This window comes from Sander vitreus, chromosome 23 (assembly GCF_031162955.1).
Source record: "Sander vitreus isolate 19-12246 chromosome 23, sanVit1, whole genome shotgun sequence".
Lineage (NCBI taxonomy): Eukaryota > Metazoa > Chordata > Actinopteri > Perciformes > Percidae > Sander > Sander vitreus.
In genome coordinates this window covers 9,553,400-9,570,976 of record NC_135877.1, presented here as the reverse complement: position 1 = coordinate 9,570,976, position 17,577 = coordinate 9,553,400, and the positions used below count along the sequence as shown (strand labels likewise).

The 17,577-nt window shown below is 40.5% G+C and overlaps 2 protein-coding genes across 3 annotated transcripts in view; both read right to left on the bottom strand.

Moving 5' to 3' along the window:
- ahcyl2b (adenosylhomocysteinase like 2b) overlaps positions 1-15,607 on the bottom strand; it is a 44,407-nt gene extending 28,800 nt beyond the window's left edge. The window contains exon 1 of the mRNA XM_078281332.1: positions 15,200-15,607. Within this exon, the coding sequence (XP_078137458.1) occupies positions 15,200-15,535 (336 nt within the window). The 5' untranslated portion in view covers positions 15,536-15,607. The remainder of the gene's footprint in view (positions 1-15,199) is intronic.
- Positions 15,608-16,306: 699 nt separating this feature from the next.
- Positions 16,307-17,577, bottom strand: part of tmem209 (transmembrane protein 209) — a 12,597-nt gene continuing 11,326 nt past the window's right edge. For both annotated transcript variants that reach the window (XM_078281333.1, XM_078281334.1), the window contains exons 14-15: positions 17,322-17,395; positions 16,307-17,194 (exon numbers count right to left, since the gene is read on the bottom strand). In XM_078281333.1, coding sequence (XP_078137459.1) covers positions 17,140-17,194; positions 17,322-17,395 — 129 coding nt within the window. In that variant the 3' untranslated portion in view covers positions 16,307-17,139. The remainder of the gene's footprint in view (positions 17,195-17,321; positions 17,396-17,577) is intronic.

The following is a 17,577-nucleotide window of genomic DNA, read 5'->3' as shown; positions in this document are numbered from 1 at the left end:
TTATTCCCAAGTATGGGTCAAGATCCAAACACACTATTTCATTTGACACAAATGACTTGGCAACCCTTTAGCAAAAACACAGTATGCTTTTTTTTGTACCATCAATATATTGTGTTGGAAAATAACTCCCATTGACATATACATGCCCGCACCAATACACACAAAAACACACACACACACACACACACACACACTTGTTGGCAATCACAACAAAGTGCTTACTCCTGGGGTACAAAGTAACAGCAATGTGTCATTCTTTTATCAGAAGCGAAGTACAAAGAATTCATTGGCAGCAGTCATGGCACCTTGGCTCTTAAAGCAGCAGAGTCCTTTTCTTTAGCCGTCTCTTAGACCTGTATGACAGGCCACATGACAAAGCAACAGATGCCTAGTTGTTCAGATCTCCCACGCACAGCACTCTGAAGGACGTGTACTTGTTTGTGCTTTCTTCTCCCTTCATTTGAGTCATTTCCTTATTTTCCCTCCTCCTTTCCTTCTCTCTTGCAGCCACAAGACTCGCCCTTATACAACTTAACCGAATGGAAAGTAGACCACAGTTTATTATGTGCATGTTTTCAGAAAGCAATTGGATGGCACATCAAAGAGTTGTTGACTGTAAATGCGTTTCTCTGTGCTTTCAACCGCTATTCCTGGATTACTATTGTGCCTGTGTACAAGAAAAACGAAAATAGAATAGCAAAAATAAGGTGCCTACGCTTTCCTTTTTCTGTCTTTCCACAACACACACAGTCGTACTGTTTTCACAACTGAAGCCAGATCAAACACAATCCCAGCTAGCCTGTGATACAGTGCCCTCTGATTTAACTCACACAGCATCGATGTCCGCGGGTGGAAGTACAGCCTGTGCTGTATACTGCCTTATACTACATAAATCCACACTAACGCGATTGTTTTGAAACGCGTATCTTTTGCTACGTTTATGCCTCGTGTCCACACAACTCTGGCGTTTCCGATCCCCTAAAACAGAGACGTTTGAAAACGCTGCCGACCCCGATTTAGTTTGAAAACTCCGGGAAACGGAGAACTTTGGAAAAGATGGCGCTGACACCCATGTTCGCTTCGTGATTGAGTTTTATCAGTCATGGCATGTCCTTCCCTGATTAGTCATGCCCCTATCATGTTAACCTTTTTGGGAAGAAAACAAACCTTCATTATCCACCATACCAGTGGTTAATTCAACATGGATAACAAACGTTTCTGGCCTTGTTGTTGATGCTAGCTGCTGTTGTGCAGTTAAATTCCGCTTTTTATAATGCTACTTCTGCCTGCCTGCCTGCCTGAATATACGGGTTAGTATAAATGAGATCAGTTTTGAAACGGTGCCAAAACGCTTGCGAGAACGAAAATGTTCTCGTTTTAAAACACCCTTTCACAGCAGGATCAAAATACAGGTCAACTTCCAAACATTTACATTACATTTACACTTTCACAATTTGTTGTGACATTGTTATCTGGTGCAGCTCACCATGACAGAGCTGACAGGTTTCCTCGTCCTGACAGAGTACGCTGCTTGTGTCTTTCATACACAAGGCCATGCTGCCCCTGTATGACTACCGTCTTCAATGAGACACAAGAGCAGCATATTTTTGATTTCTTGTTTTAGAACTTAGAAATGCTTACCAGATTGTATGAGCAATGGTTCCAGCCTCTACAACGTGTTATGAAAGGAAACAGTAGGGGGAAAGTGATGGTCATTCATTATTACCAGGGATATTCATGAAACGAGCCCTGTGAGAGTGCATGATTTGTGGCACCTAAAGTCCATCAAAAATTAATGCTTTTGGTATTTCGCTGTGTTCACTTTAGATACTGCTTTATTTTTCTGATTGTTTCTGTGTTGTAGTGTTGAGAACTGAGCACTGCTTTATAGTTTTGATTAAATAATAACCGCCCTAATGACTAAGGACTATAAACATAAAGATTTTCCCCTACCACTGTTTTTTTATTTTTATTTTTTTTAGATTTAATAACTGGCCAGTTATTAAATCTAACTGGCCAGCAGGAGGGGCAATGTGCATGTTTAGCACCCGTGTTCACCTTATGTCTGAGTAATGCCCAATTTTGCGTATCGCTGGCACTTTCTGAGTCACAAGGCAAGTTACTGTCTAACACATTATAAACCCATGCAAGCAATGGAGTCACCTTTGTTTTCATAATGACAAGCTTCTCTGTCAACTGAAATTCTCCTGCACCGACTCAGCGGTGAGAAAGAGTGTGTTAAGATTTTGTGTGGAAACAATTGCTCCTGGAAAAAGCCAGCAGCAGACCACAGGAAAGACCAGACACTCTGTGGGACAGACACAAAAGCAGGCGTACAACTCTGGCAGAGAGGCCTGGCTTTTAGTGAAACGACTGTGTAGTCGTGAAGCTCTGGCAGGCACGCAGACGGAGGGACGGACAGGCAAGTAAAAGCAGAGCTCACGCTCACAGAGAGCAGCACAGAAAAGAAACACAGACTACAAGAGCTCAAGAACTGCATGCACAGATCACTTATTTATGCATGTCAGTGAAAGCCTCTGTGTAATGTTCACGAGTACAGATGGGAGATGGTAGAGTCAATAATAGGGTCAATATGGTGGTGTGTCCCACTACTGGACTACACGTACATGCAATTAGTTATAAGACAGATGCAACATATGAGATACAACAGGCTGCTAGCAAGTATGCACAGTGAGAGACTGAAAGAGGGACAGGAAATAAAAAAAGGCAGGGCACCAGAGCGTGGTGGCTGCTCCAGTCGTGGCTCAATTACACTCTACTCATCCAATAGTAAAGTCTTTCTGACCACTCTGACCAATAGAAGGAAAAAAAAGGAAGGAGGACGCAGTCTGAGGTGGTGTATACGAGTGTGCGCATCAAAGTGCTGCCCTGAGGGTGGCTGTGATGTAAGAATGGGTCCTGATGATTTATATACACGGACAAGTGCTCAGACTGTAAATAATGGCACGCATACACTCACGAGTCACACGCACCCATTACCATGCATACACTTGGCAGTTACTGAGCCTACACGCAATTTCAAGTGGCCTAACACGTGTCCACACACACACACAAACAAAGCCTATATATTGCAAGAGGCTTCGTGCCAACACGGGCTTCACTACACTCAGTAGAGCCACGTCACCGGCAGCACCAGAGGAAGTCATCCACTGCTCTTTCACTCCGATTCCTACTTCCAGCCTCAGCATATACAATGTGAAAGAACACACGGATACATTATACAGATGAAGGGCTTACAGCACAAGTACCTGCTGCTTGACAAACATGGTCATGTTTAACAAATTTCTGTTATGGGAAGAGTAGAATTACAATCTTGATTCATTTCTCAAATCCATTTGAATCATAAACCAGTTGCATTTAGACAACCCACGTTTAAAATGCGTCCCCTTATTGAGTGCAATAAATAACATGGTGCTACATTAATACAATAAAACATGAGCAAGCAACAAAGACGTCTACAGCCATGCCATATTGCTAACATGCTCACATTAATAATGCTATCATGCTGATGTTTAGTAGTGATAATGTTAAACATGTTTACTACGGTAGCGTGTTAGCATGCTAACAATTGCGCAAAACAAAAAGTACAACTGAGGGTGATGGTGGGAATGTTTTAGGTTTTGCAGGTATTTAGTCATAAACCCAAGTAACAGGTAAAAAACCTTTTGGACCCGACTATGGCAAATATGGAAAGCTACGGGATCACCCATGTGATCAATTGCAATTCATTCTGAGGGGGAACATGAATGCCTATATCAAATAGTATGGCAATTCATCCAACAGTTGTCGAGATATTTCACTAAAACAAAACAAATGTCAACCTCATGGTGGCGCTAAAGGAAAAGTCATGGGATCAACAAAGTCAGAGGGATGCCTCATGTGGGGAACATGAATGTACAAAATTCCATTGAAATACAGTATCTTAACAACTACTGGATGGATTGCAGTCTGGACCAAAATGGTGGACCAACCGACACTGCCATAACACGCAACACAAATTAGCACCTTAAATGTTATATTAAAAAGATTTATTTCCAGCGAGTACAAAAATTGTAGATGAGAATCATAATTTGAAACCCAAAACATTGACCGCTATAGTCACCAATAATCCTAGTGCTGCTATAAGCTATGGAAAGTATGCAGGGCCATCTACACTGAGCATCGCCCACCAGAACAATCCTTGTCCGTCTGATATGGTCTGATAGTCACTGTGAAAGCCAGGGACACTGATACTAAAGGAGAACAGACAATGAATGATGGGGCTTAGTCACAGATTAAACCCTACCTACGTCTTAACAGAGAGGGGGAGAGCAGAACAGCCAACACACTATGGGCTTTCTGTAACTTTGTTCTTCTCGTTCACATGCCTTTCCCTATTTATCTGCCACTGAGCGGAGGAAAAGTGCCAAGACTGCAGGCTTCATATTTCATTCAAGGACAAATTAAAGGTTTCTGGTTTCAAAATGCTCAATTTCCACTGTCGCCAGGAAATGTCATTGATAAATTATAGGCTATTTGAACATTTTGTTTTGGTTTTATAATTTATTTAAGATTGTTTATAACTAGGTCGGCTACATGTCGGCTACGTGTTTTAATTTAAAATTCCTACAAATTACTGTATTATCTTTATTTTATCTAACTGTATTTCCCTCTCTCTTACACACAGACAAGCACGCTTCCGTTGTGAAACCGGGTCTTGTTGCCCATGTAGACCAAACTAGGGCACAGTTGGGAGCCCCAAGGCTCAGTGATCGCATCCGATGACAGTGATCAGCATTACTATTGATCAGATCGTTTTAAAAGGCCATCGTTTCCCCACTCTATATGGCTCTCAAATCTGAGAAAAAACGCATTACAGCATACAATAGATGATATTTGATCCAATGGTGGATCAACAAAGCAGCGGCTTTTACGTTAATTAAACAGCAAGCTGTAATCGAATGTATGTATACATACAGTACTGTATGTATCAATCCATCCACTCATCCATTTACCCATGCAAACATCCATCTCAATCAGTACATGCTTATCATCATATTGATCACTTTTTTAAACCACTCTAGCTCTGAAGAGTCAAATCTTTTCACTGCATTGAACAAATGGATTGTTAATGTCAGTCACTAAGCTAAATGAAACCTTACCTAAGCTTGAAATCCAAACCATAGACCTTAAGATCTAACAGCAACAAAAGGCTAAAAATAAATAAAAGCGGTTTGTTTCTGGAATTGCATGTTTGTGTTTCTTCTTTTTCACTCATCTTGAATTGCCAAAAATAGCCCTCTCTCCCAGTGGGGAAGGTATATCAAAAAGGCACGCAGACGGGGTGATGCTGGTTTATTTTTGAATAAACCAATTATGGTGTCAATGATCTATGTTTAATTAGTAGTGTTAAGCAATCAGTTATTAGGATGGATTTGTTATTTTTCCTCTTAAAAAGCTCTAGATCACCGGATGCTGGCAAAAAAAATAAAATTTGCAATGTGAGTAAATGCATTGTTTAAAGCTGCTTTTATTAATATCTTTATAAACAACAGATCAAATGACTGTGTGTAATGTGAAAGCAGTCACTCAGTGATAAGCCCACAGATAATTATGATCTAACTCTCCCCTCAGCTCTACGAAACTCTTTCAGGTTTTGATTTTACCGCCCACATCTTTACCGTTTTGGTTCAAAAGTCTAACTGTTTCTTAGTTTGCAACGAATCTTGAATTTTGGACAAACTCTTGTAAACTTAGCTGCTGTCTAAACGAACCATCCTCTCCGCTGGAGTGGTAAACCTGTGGATGTATAAGACCAAAACAGATACATGTGGCTACTTAATATGCACGTGAATGATGCCTTACCATGTTATCAATTTATTAAGCGACAACTGTACATGTAGTAACAGGTAGGCTATGTTATAAAAAAAAAAATAGAGTATCCATCGCTACTGTAAAGGAAAAAAATAAATAATTATCCCTTGCTGCCACTGGGGAAAAAAATAAAATAAAAAATAAAATAAATTCCCTATCGACCCATGACCTCAACTGACAACCAACCAGAACCAAACAATGTTTTTTTTTTATGCCTCATAACTTACAGAGAAACCAAAGTGGCTCCAAACGCCAGACCTGCTGGTTATTGGAGGATCTTCTAATTCTGGTCCGGTAATAGTCGCATTAACGTTACTAGCCATATTGCAACGAGCTAGTTCAGCGTAGCATGCCTGACTGGAGTAGAGTGTTTTTCTTTGGGAGTGGGAGGGGCAGAGAGCACGTTGCCCGTTACGTCGGGGCTGCCTTGTTGAGTGCGCCGGCACTGAGAACATTATATTTCACACAATTTAAGCTCTTTTTTTTTCTAAATGAAATAGGTTAAGTCCAACGAATCGTTGGGTTTGTAATGCGTACCTAATCAAAAGCCTCGTACTGAACGGTTCAATACGAATATGTGTATTGTTACACCCCTAACAAACAGCTATATCCTCTGTCTGCCAGGGGTTGGTGGTTTGGCCTGACTAATAGGAAGCAGCGCAGACGGATGGGTGTGTGGGGGTTCATTTCAGGCTTTGTGAAGGCCCTTTTGTGAGGCAGCACTTTTTGAACACAATATTGGCCCTTTGTTCGCATGCAGTGCTTGAGTTTGGAGCTGCATTCCTCGTCATGCTGCATAGCCAGTTCAGTGTTAATGTCCACTACTTTCTACTGATCCTCATGTAAACTCAACACTGTGGGTTAGTGGGCACACACACACCCATCAACTGGGTTGGTGCTCAATGACCTATTCAATGGTAAATAAGCCAAGGGGTTTAAAATTTCACACTATGCTGACTTCTTTCATACACACAGGTTCCAGGAAAAGTGAGTGCTCTCCTTTTCCCCTTCATTCGGTTTACTTCCCTGTTCCAAGAACCTGAGCCTTGTAAAAATCCTTTGGATGGAAAGATGTGTAACTCAATGAGCTGTACACGCTCAGTGATAGCAAGCTGTGATGACGAGGCAGGAAATTAATGTCAAGCGGGGAATCACAGACACCAGCACTGCCAATACCAGCAAAAAAACAAAGCACCAAATGCTAAAAGCCAAGAGCCAATTGCCAGAAACCAGAGCAAAGCTACTCTATTCTCTGCCTTATTGGGGTTTGGACTCTAATATATTGAGTGTGAAAATTGACTTTGGCATGTCTAGTACGGCAATGGGTGCTTAGTAAGACAGCTGACATCATATAGGTATATTTGGAAACAATATATAGGTGAAGCAAACATGCAGTGTAATGGCAGAAACTGACAGAATTCATACACAGGAGCTAGCAGGTAGAGTACAAGTGTTTATTTTTTTCAATACCACAGTGGACAGCTACACCACCTTAATGCAAGGTAACTCTTAATTACCTTTTGTTTGGAAATATCACAAAAGGTCTGATACGGTCATTACAAGAGCTGCTGGCCAAAAGACAAATGTCTGACATTTAGGAAATTGCATCAGCATTTCAACATGGGTTGATTTCAATAGAATTAATTAAAACTAATATAATAGGTTTGCTTGATAGCAAAGGCACATCTGAACACACTCAGTGGCACTCCAACACACGTAGCCATATTTGTGTGTTCATCCGTGTACAGTACATGAGCATTGACAACACACATATATATAGCTAGTAGTATTAGTAGCATACCTTACCGAATTACTGTACACAATAAAAGCAGCCGCCTTTAACAACTGGACAGAACTTTTAACCACATGTATTGTTTTTATTACTATAGGTTTACTCATGTTGATACTGTGTCAGAAAAGTGTTGAGGTGTTTGGAGGCTGACATGCCAAATAAATAATATTTGCCATTTAAAAAACGAGAATTGTGAAAATCCAAATTTATGCAACACTTAAGCAATGTAGCTGGTAGAACATGCCGTCTGGACAGTGATGAAGAGATCACTATCTGGCACCCTGGGGGTGAGAGAAACCCAAACTGGCTTAAAGTACCAACAGTCCGTTTCCTAAGTCGGCTTCTGTGGCACGGATGAAGGTGGTTAGGGAGGTGTGATCTCACACATGCTTTTGCTGTGTGGTGCTGAGATTTACAGAATAAACAACACATCAACACAATGAGACTGTGAGAAAGCTAGACGGGCTCCAAAACAAAACAATAAAATCAACAGAGGAAGTGGTGAACTGGGGCAGGTGTAGTTTGTAACAGAGGAGTAAGCAATGAGTTTTGGTTTAAGGCAAACACCAGCAGAAACAGAGGGGAGAAGTGTCGACCACTTGGCGTCTTTTCTCCCTACATTTCAGACCCTCTTAGCGATTTTATTTCTAAAACACGACTAGCTAGTCTAGGCTCTTCTGCCAACAGCACAGGGTCTCTCCCTCTCCTCTTGCGTCATGCGCAGGCAGTCAAGACGAGACAAACACTGAGCTTTATGCAAATGATGCACAATGATGTCACCAATATGCACATCATCATCTGGCAACTTTTAGCAACCTTTGGAGCTAGAGCTAGCTACTTTTTTTGGACCAGAGTTGGCAACACTGGAGGGGAGAAGAAGCAAAAATAAAAGTGTTGTGACTTGGTAATTTGAGGACGAGGAGAGTGAGCGCACCAGAGAAAGATCAGATGAATCAGGGTTTCGTCTCAAAACAGTCATTAAAAACAGCGATAAACCATGGCTAAGTGCACTGACAGCAAAGCTGGCAAATTATACACCCTCTTCCATGAGTGGCAGAGGCAGCTAAGACATGCCAAATTACACAACAGCACCACTGAATTTATTTTAAGACACATTTCTTGTTCTGCTGCCTGGTCGAGTTTCACAGTAGTCCAGACATAGAGCTTGCCATTTCTTTAGGTTTACAGAATGTTTTCCTAAATAGTTAAAACAATACTGCCCACCCACTGATTATCTGGTAGATACTGTCATTAATTTGCAGGAGTTCAGCTGCTAAAGCCCATATATAATTAGAAACAGCCACTCTGATCAAGACAAGTACAAAATGATGGGCTGCACCAAAAACAGAATTTCCCTATTACAATGCAATACAAAGATTAGATTAACTAAAATGCAAATGTCACAGCCACAAAAAGGAACAATACACCCATTGGATAAATAAATAACATTACAAAGGATGCATAAATACTGCCAAGACATGTTCTATTCTTGATTGAACTGATCATCAATAAACCATTGACATCCAAGATATGTACTCAGACAAACTTGTAAAAGCTGCACCCCCCCCCACCCCCAGGGTCTGTCCCTCATCCTCTATGCTTCCCCGGCAACCCTGCCAGTGACCTCTGACAATGGTCAAACCTACTTGCTATCCTCCTACAGCCAATGAAAGCTCCTGTCCGCACAATAACCAGCACAGCAGTGTTTAATATATTACAGGGCTAGGACAGAGATAGCAGGAGCTTTAGGGCAAACTCCGGTCACTTAGTTACCAAAACAATACTATGTGTACTATGTTACTTTTAAAGAAGAAAGGCCCTCTTTAGCTGGTTGTGTATAGTTTTAAAGATATCAATAGGACATAAATTCTGTAATTTAAAATTGAAATTAAAACCAGTTTTTTTTTTTTACATAAATTCATTTGAAAGATAAGGGTACATTTAAATTATAACAGTATTATATTTGAGGAGGGGAAGTTTAAGTGGGTCAGCTGACAGGTCAGTGCTCTTTAACCGTTTTCTAGTCCAGTTCGTACATACCACTCTCAAATACATTAAACAATTTCTACATATTTCCTCTCTAGTGTGTGCCATAACAAGTCATTAAATGTTTTAACAGCATCAATCTTTTGATTCCTCCATCACAAATAAATTGTTTAAAAGGTGACATGGTCGTGATAAACCTATTGTCAGTTTGTCCAAGAACAAAGTGGATATATATTTTGTGGCAACTGCAATGCTTTCAGTAAAACCTTGGCCTGTAATCTCCACAAATTAGGGCTCAGAGTTTAGGACAGTCCAACAGCCACGCAGAAACTGACCAGTCCATTTTTCCTTTGAGCTTAACATCCGACGTAAAAAAGGAGTGCAAGACTGAGGGGTGGCTGGATTTGGATCCAATGCTCCCTTTCTCTCCTTCGCTCTTTCTCGGGCATTTCTCAGACTTCACAGCATGGTTCCACATTCCCCGTGTCAACACACAGCAAAAGGATGCGTGCATGCGTGTTTGTAGACACTATCTATCTGTTTTATGTGGTAAAGTGTCTAAGGCTGGCAGTATCCTCCAAATGAAATCACATTTCCCACTTTATATGTTTTTGCCAAAGACAGCGCAGCTGGCAAATGCTGGTATACTCACCGTGACTCCAGATGCCTTTCTTTTTAATGCCATGAATATCTATTGGCCTTCCATCCACATTAAAATGGCATTGTGTACCTCTGAAACTAAAACGTATAACTTTTACATTTGTGTTGTGTGGACAGGGGAAAACAGATCCTTTCAAAAAGGTATGACATATGTCAACCTCTTACAATCATGGCCTGATTACATCTTTCTAGCGGCAAAATTAAAAAAGCCTGCACCTTTGTGATGGTCTCTATTCTGATGTTCACAAATACACCCACTCTTATTGCTAATTACTATAAAAAAGGTCACAGTTACACAAGTTCACCTACAGTCCAAGAGGGGGACTGATTTCATTCAGGTGATTTCAGCACATCACTGAAGTAGATATTCTCAAAACCACTAAAGACAAAAATAAAAATAGGCTATGACCACATTTTGTCTCCAAAAAAGCAGACAGGATCCTCTGGGAAGGTGCATGCGATTACCACTGTATATACAGACCAACTCACTCTCGCTGGTGACAAATTAGAGAGCATAGGAGAAGGAAAGTGACATGTTCTTTTTTACAGCCCAGGACAGCCGCGGGCAGATGAAGATGCTCAATGACCTTGCGTGAAGATGAGAATGCTAAAAATCCACAAAGCAGTGACGTCTTATCCTTTACTAGTAGATAACTTTGTACAGGCATAGTCATGAGAATATGAATGGAACTAATAAGCAAACTGGCTACAGAACTAGCTGCGCACGGTGGCCTTCTGTTAGCTTAATTCATTTCTTCATTAACCATTTACCTTTGGCTCCAATGGGTTCAACAAGTTACACTTGTAACTGATTATTGTATTGTCCCAAACAGGTCTCTCTTGAGAATGAGACCATGTGTCTCAATGAGATTACCTGTATAAATAAATAAAAAAGATACTTGCTTGCCTGCCCACCTATCCCACCACAATGAAATCACTGTAGTAAAGCAACTTGACTAGCTGGCTCAGACAAAAAGAAAGTGTCATCAATACAAATGCTTAGGGGTTACATTTGGGCAACACCAAATGCAATACATAATAGGTTCCCCAAAAGGCTTCCAATGGGCCACTAAAGCAGAGTAGGTGGAATCGATGCAAATGCAGACTCAGACTGGAGAAAGTGGAGTATTGCATCAATCCCCACAACATCTTCGTGAATACATAACCTCTTGTTCCACACAGCTCTCTTCCCAAGTAGAGCAGCAACAGGTCACAGTAAGCCTGTTTACCAGTGAGCACTACCAGAAACACCATCTTAGTGGGTGACATTATATATATATATATATATATATATATATATATATATATATATATATATATATATATATATATATATATATATATATAAAAATAAGAGAGGGATGACCTTACTAACACACCATTCCCTGGAGTCATTCAAAAATACTGCGATGCATGCTTTCCTAAAACCTGTTAGGAGGTTTGGTCAATGACAAATGTCAGGGGAGAATCGTTTTAGTCAGTACCACGATGGCTTGCAAGGTTTAAAGTCTTCCGTTTGGTCAGTGTGCCAAACACGTAAACCATCTTCTTCAAATAGGGCTTCAGTACAGCCACTCAGGCAGGTGACCCTACCGACCTAATATAAGACTAAAACAAGGCTTGCCACAGCCTTAACCAATAGCCACAAACTGTGGCCATTACTTCTCTTTCCATCTGGAGGTATCCCAGACTTGCCAGAAGCTGGACATATTCGTGCCAAGCCATGGTGGTTTACAATGAAACTCATCCGTCATCAAAGCTTACATCTGGGCCCACCTACAACAGAGAGCTGGCCTTTTAATCCCATCATGTGACGACATGATAAAGGCATGGATTAAAAGATATCCAGTCATCCAGTGAGTCAGTCAGTCAACACTGCTGCCTGCATACACACTTTCATCACCCCCACTGCTTCACTTACCATTTACAGCACTGGGCAAGCAGAATTCAGCAGATGTGTGAGGCCAGGCTGTGGCCGTATATCTATAATGCAATGTGCCATAAGACCCACTATGCCTTGTGATCTATAAATAAGCTGGAGGCAACCTTCTGTCCCAGTGGATATACACTAATGTTGTTGATCAGACAAATGCAGTGAGTATTTCAATTAATATAATGAATGGATAGCTTCCCCAATGTATTTAGAATGTTTATTATCCATTACGTAAGCTTACTGGTCTCTATATTATATGAATAAAAAGATATAAGCAAACGTTGAGCCTAAAAAGAGATGCCCTCTCTTTGGTTAAAATGATCCCTGTTGTACAGTTTCTCTTTACATTAACATGATCTCTTTTAATTAAAATAGATTACACAGACAGGGAATATCCTACACATCACTCTTCTCATTAATTTAACATCATAAAAATGATCACTGTTTTTATTAAATATATACAGAGTGACTACATTGGGTCCCAAATAAAAAATATAGAGCCTACAGCTTCTACCAATTATAACCAACTAAAGAGAACCATCAAAAGTAGGTATAGATTAACACAACTTTGATGCTACTTTTTTACAAGTACATTTCGTCAATGACAGACTACACAGAGTAGTTTCTTTATTTCAAGAGATACTTCATGATAACTATCTATTTATCATGATATTTTTTACTAAATAAAATCAACATCAAGCATTTTGGAAATTAACTTTGTGTACCATTGTCCTGTATGAGAAATTGGTCTCCTCAATAATCCAGATCTGGCTGTTGCCGTCTGATACATCTGGTTTTGGGCTGTACCCCAAATGTGGATCACACTGTGGGCACAGTGTTCCTGACGCTGCTTTACTTCCATATGCCTTGTTGCTGTGACAGTTTGAGGTACATAAAGCAATCTGCTCTGCGCTGTCGTCGATTCGCAGTCAATTCTCACACTGCGACTGTACTATCCAGCTCTCTGCCTTCCGGGTCCTATATCGGGGTTCCTTAGTGGTTGTCCAACGGGACAGGATCATTGTCAATGCGCAGCAGTGGGTGTGGGTGGTGAGTGTATCCTGTCTTACTTGTTCTTTCCCCTATAGGTTTCACCCTGACAATCACCCAACATTTTGGTTTTCCATCTCAAAATGTTCACAGTAGAGCTGGGAGAAAATCAAATACTACAGTATTTTTAGACCAAATACCTCGATATCGATATTGTGGAGATATTGTAGGGTTGACAATTGGTGCTTTCACAAAATATTTACGCAATGAGATTTGAGGTAAATAATCGTCAGTAATGTGGATAAAATGATTAAGTGGGTAAAGAACAACTAGAACAGTCTGCTAAGTTTAGAAGTGCATCATTATACTGTAATGCAGCCTTTAAAACCAGGAAAAGACAACACTCAAGTCATATTACCATATCCATAATTTAAGACGATATCTAGCCTCATGTATCGATATATAGTTCATAGTGCAAAATCTTGTAAGTGGCATTGATGTGAAATGGGGAGCACAAACTGGCCAACACACTGAGTAAAGCCCTCTTCAAAACCAAACTTTTTAGCACTGGGCTTGTTAGGAACACATATCTAAAATAAATTCCTGAATGTGACCGTCTCTGATGAAGTGCACTGGAGTATACCGTAGGCTATAAATCACTGCCAACTGTTAATAATAAACACTGACCAAAACGGGATAGAGCTGAAAGCTTCCTTGAAGGATTCCTTATCAACAATTGTTTTTTCCATGAACCTTGCCCTCTCATATCCCCTTTTTTACTAATCAAGAATTTGTAAGACATAAAGATAGTGCATTTAGGTCACTCGTAACCACAGCAAAACAGTTTTTGGATCCTTGTTCGCCAAGGAAAAGACATGCTAAGTCAGTCCCAACCCCTGAATTAAGCCAAAAGGTCAGGAACTCCCTTCACTGAAGTAAGGTGCTAAATCAGGCTTGAGAACTAGGTGACAGGAGGGCTCTGGGGTCAGGGATTACTGACTACTGTTATGTGTTAGTCACGTCCAGTTAGATCACACACTTTGTGTGGCATTAATCAAACCAAGATTGGCATGGCCATGGCATTTATTTTAAGCAGTGAACTGTGAATATCTTCAATATACTAACCTGAGGACAAGCCAGGAGCAAAGATAATTTAACCTACCTAGCTGATGCAAAAAGTTAAAGCAGTCTGTGACATAGGGACACACACCAGCACCAATAACTATTCTACTGTATCCAACTCAACTAGCTACTTCAAAAATGTGTGCCTAAGAAAGATAACTACTGTGAGCTCTTACTGAAAACAACCACACATTATCTGCTAACACCTAGCTACAATCGTGTCCTACGTCCCCTAAGAGTGGAAGTTACTAAATTGCCTTTTGTTGTCTTCTTGTTGACCAAGCAAAAACTGTAATTATTAAAATCAAATTTGCTAAGACAGTAACGTAGGCTTCATTCAAGTGCTTGACACTGCTTATTTTAGATAGCATCATATCGTGTATTATGCAAGTTATTGTTGTTACGCATGATAGCTTTTAATAGTCACACATCCACAAAGTAAGTGCGAGCTAACGTTATGTTTTCAAAAAGGGAATATCAACACCCAATCTCCACAAAACTTGTGAGAGCAGTTGGACACTTTTATAAAGCTAACGTTACTGACTTCATGTCCTAAATATTAAGCTATGTCAGCATAAATTAAACGGGTAACGTTACACCTATGTTTAAAACAGTGTTTAGCCCTTATTGCACCCTCTACAGTGTTATTAGCATCGCAGACCATTATTAAAAGCTTTAGAGGACACCGCTGAATCAGCTTTGGGACCAGCTAGCCTGTTAGCATTGTCACACAATGCAAGCTTTCACAGGGAGCTTTCGTATCGGCGAGGTGCTTAGTGGTGGTCCAGTAACATAGCTAGTGGATACAACGTTAGTAGCTATGGAGAAAATGTCTCACTCGCCTTTTTCATCCGCGGAGCCTCAGCAACTGTACCGTCACGGTTGACAAAAGCCTCTCCGCCGTTCTGCTGCGGGTCCGTCCGCTTCATAGCCGACGCCTGTGGCATCTTCGCGGGGTTCGGGTTGAGTAAACCCAGGCTGCCTTCCCCGGCTTTCGCGGAGGGCTCCGCTGTAGGGGACGCAGCAGCAGAGGAACCGGCCTCGTGCGGGTCGTTTCTGACGAGGGTCTTGCCCTCCGAGGTCGGTGTCATCGGGGAACCAGCCGGTGAATCTTTGACAGCGGGGACGTCTTTGAGTTCGACCTCTGCCATTTTCGCTGCCACAACCTGGACTGACATCGCTGCAGTTTCTCTAAGTCCTTTTTCCAACACAAATAGCGAGTCTAGCGGATGTGAGCGGAGGAGAGACTAGTATGTCCAAATGCATTGTGGTCCTTGCAGTTCTTCTAACTATCTCATCATGGTCCACCTCCAATACAAATGATAGCCACACGTCACATTTAACAAAACGTTAATCAACATGGGGGGAAACAATAAAAACATTGACATATGCATTTCATTTAGCTGAAAAGCAGTCCTAATAGATAAAGTGACTGGATTTCTACATAAAGCAGAATACACTGCGAAATGCATTATGGGAGATGACGTTTGTAATAAAAGAGGACGACACTAAACTACAAAACAAACGCGATTTATGCCAGATAATGCGTTTTGCTCCCAGGGCAATCGAGGTTAAAATTTCTACATGTCATTCTCTAAATTTCGTGTAATAATACCTGTATGCACTTACTTGGAATATCACATTATGAAGGAATTTCACAGCATGGTTTATCTCCAACCAATGTTGACACATTATTTTAATAATAGGCCTACTTGAAATTGTCAGTCAGCATTTTTCTCCAGCCTCAAGTTATTCACTGGACGTTGCTGCACAAGATACTGCATCACATTACAGTGCTCGTGCTTGGATATGCAGTATGTCAAATGAGAAAATGGGACTTGGAGTTATGGAGTAAGGTCAAATCTCAAGAAATGAACTACATTGCCACCAAGTGGATGTTTACGATTTATGAAAAATATAATTCAAGGGAAATGAACATGCTTCAACGGTTTCTTTTTAATATCTCAATTTTATTTTCAAGTCTTATAGTACAAATGTAAAATGGCATTATTGAAAACCAGCAAACATGTAGGTTTGAAATTTACCAAATGGCTTTTGTAGAAGACGTTCAGAAAGAGACTTTGGTGAAAGGCTTTTCATTTGCTCTCCATCGCATATCAAAAGAAATAACACTGCAATTAGTTATGTGTTGCATTGCAGCCTTGTACTATGGGAAGCTTCGGTACTACAGAATACTTTGATGCTTGAACTTTTTGTGCATTATTTCCATTTTAATAAGTCAAATTTCTGTAGTTGACTTCAAGCATGTCAGGAGCATCCCTACTACAGCAGACATCATTCAACTACAGGAAGGAAGAAAAAAAAACATACCAGTTGCAACAGATTATTGAAGCTGATGAAACAAAAATCAAGTCCACACATACTGTATTTACATTCATGGTAAATGGGTCTGAGCCCTTTACAATTCACCAGATAAAACTGAGGTATATTATTTACAAGGCTGCCATGCTGGTACATTCTCAAAATACAAAATCAGACAATGTTAAAAATACAGCTCTGCAGTGTATCATAAGCACACTGTGGTGAAACATAAATGTGTCCTTAAAATGACAATACAGAATGTTACCAATTTGTACAATAAAATTGAGAAAATGTCAAAAAATCTGCATTTATTGTCTTTCAAAGTGAAGTGCTTTTTTCCCCAGATGTGACCCTGACAGAGCACTCTTTACGTTGAGGTGGTATTCCAACCAGTGACGCCACACAGTATTGGGGGGAGGAATCCACTTGTAGCTTTTTGTTGCTTGTAAATGACGACGCATCAGTTTTCGAATATCCACAAGATGTTCACACCAGAGAGGCCAAGATTTACTCTCCTGAAGAAAGTATGAAAAGCAATTTAGTTATCCTACAGAAGACAAGCAAGGTCAAACCGATCATTTGAAATTCAAATTAATCAATATTCCATTATACTCTGAAATGGCGTATATTATATGAACTCACCCCAGCATCCCTGACTCCTTAGTCTTAATGACATAGAGGAACATGAGAATTGTGTGGAACAGGTTGTTCCTGCCCTATAATAGAATCAAGATGGGGTTGTGTTATTGCAGTCAAAGTGTTACATTAGAGGAAGACGTCCTGATTTGTTCACGACTAAGGTGTCTGTTCTGATGCCCCGAGTTTCCTGGCTTTTTTCCGGAATATTTGTTGCATATATGTGGGAGATTACTGGTATGAAGAAGTCACCCCAGATAGC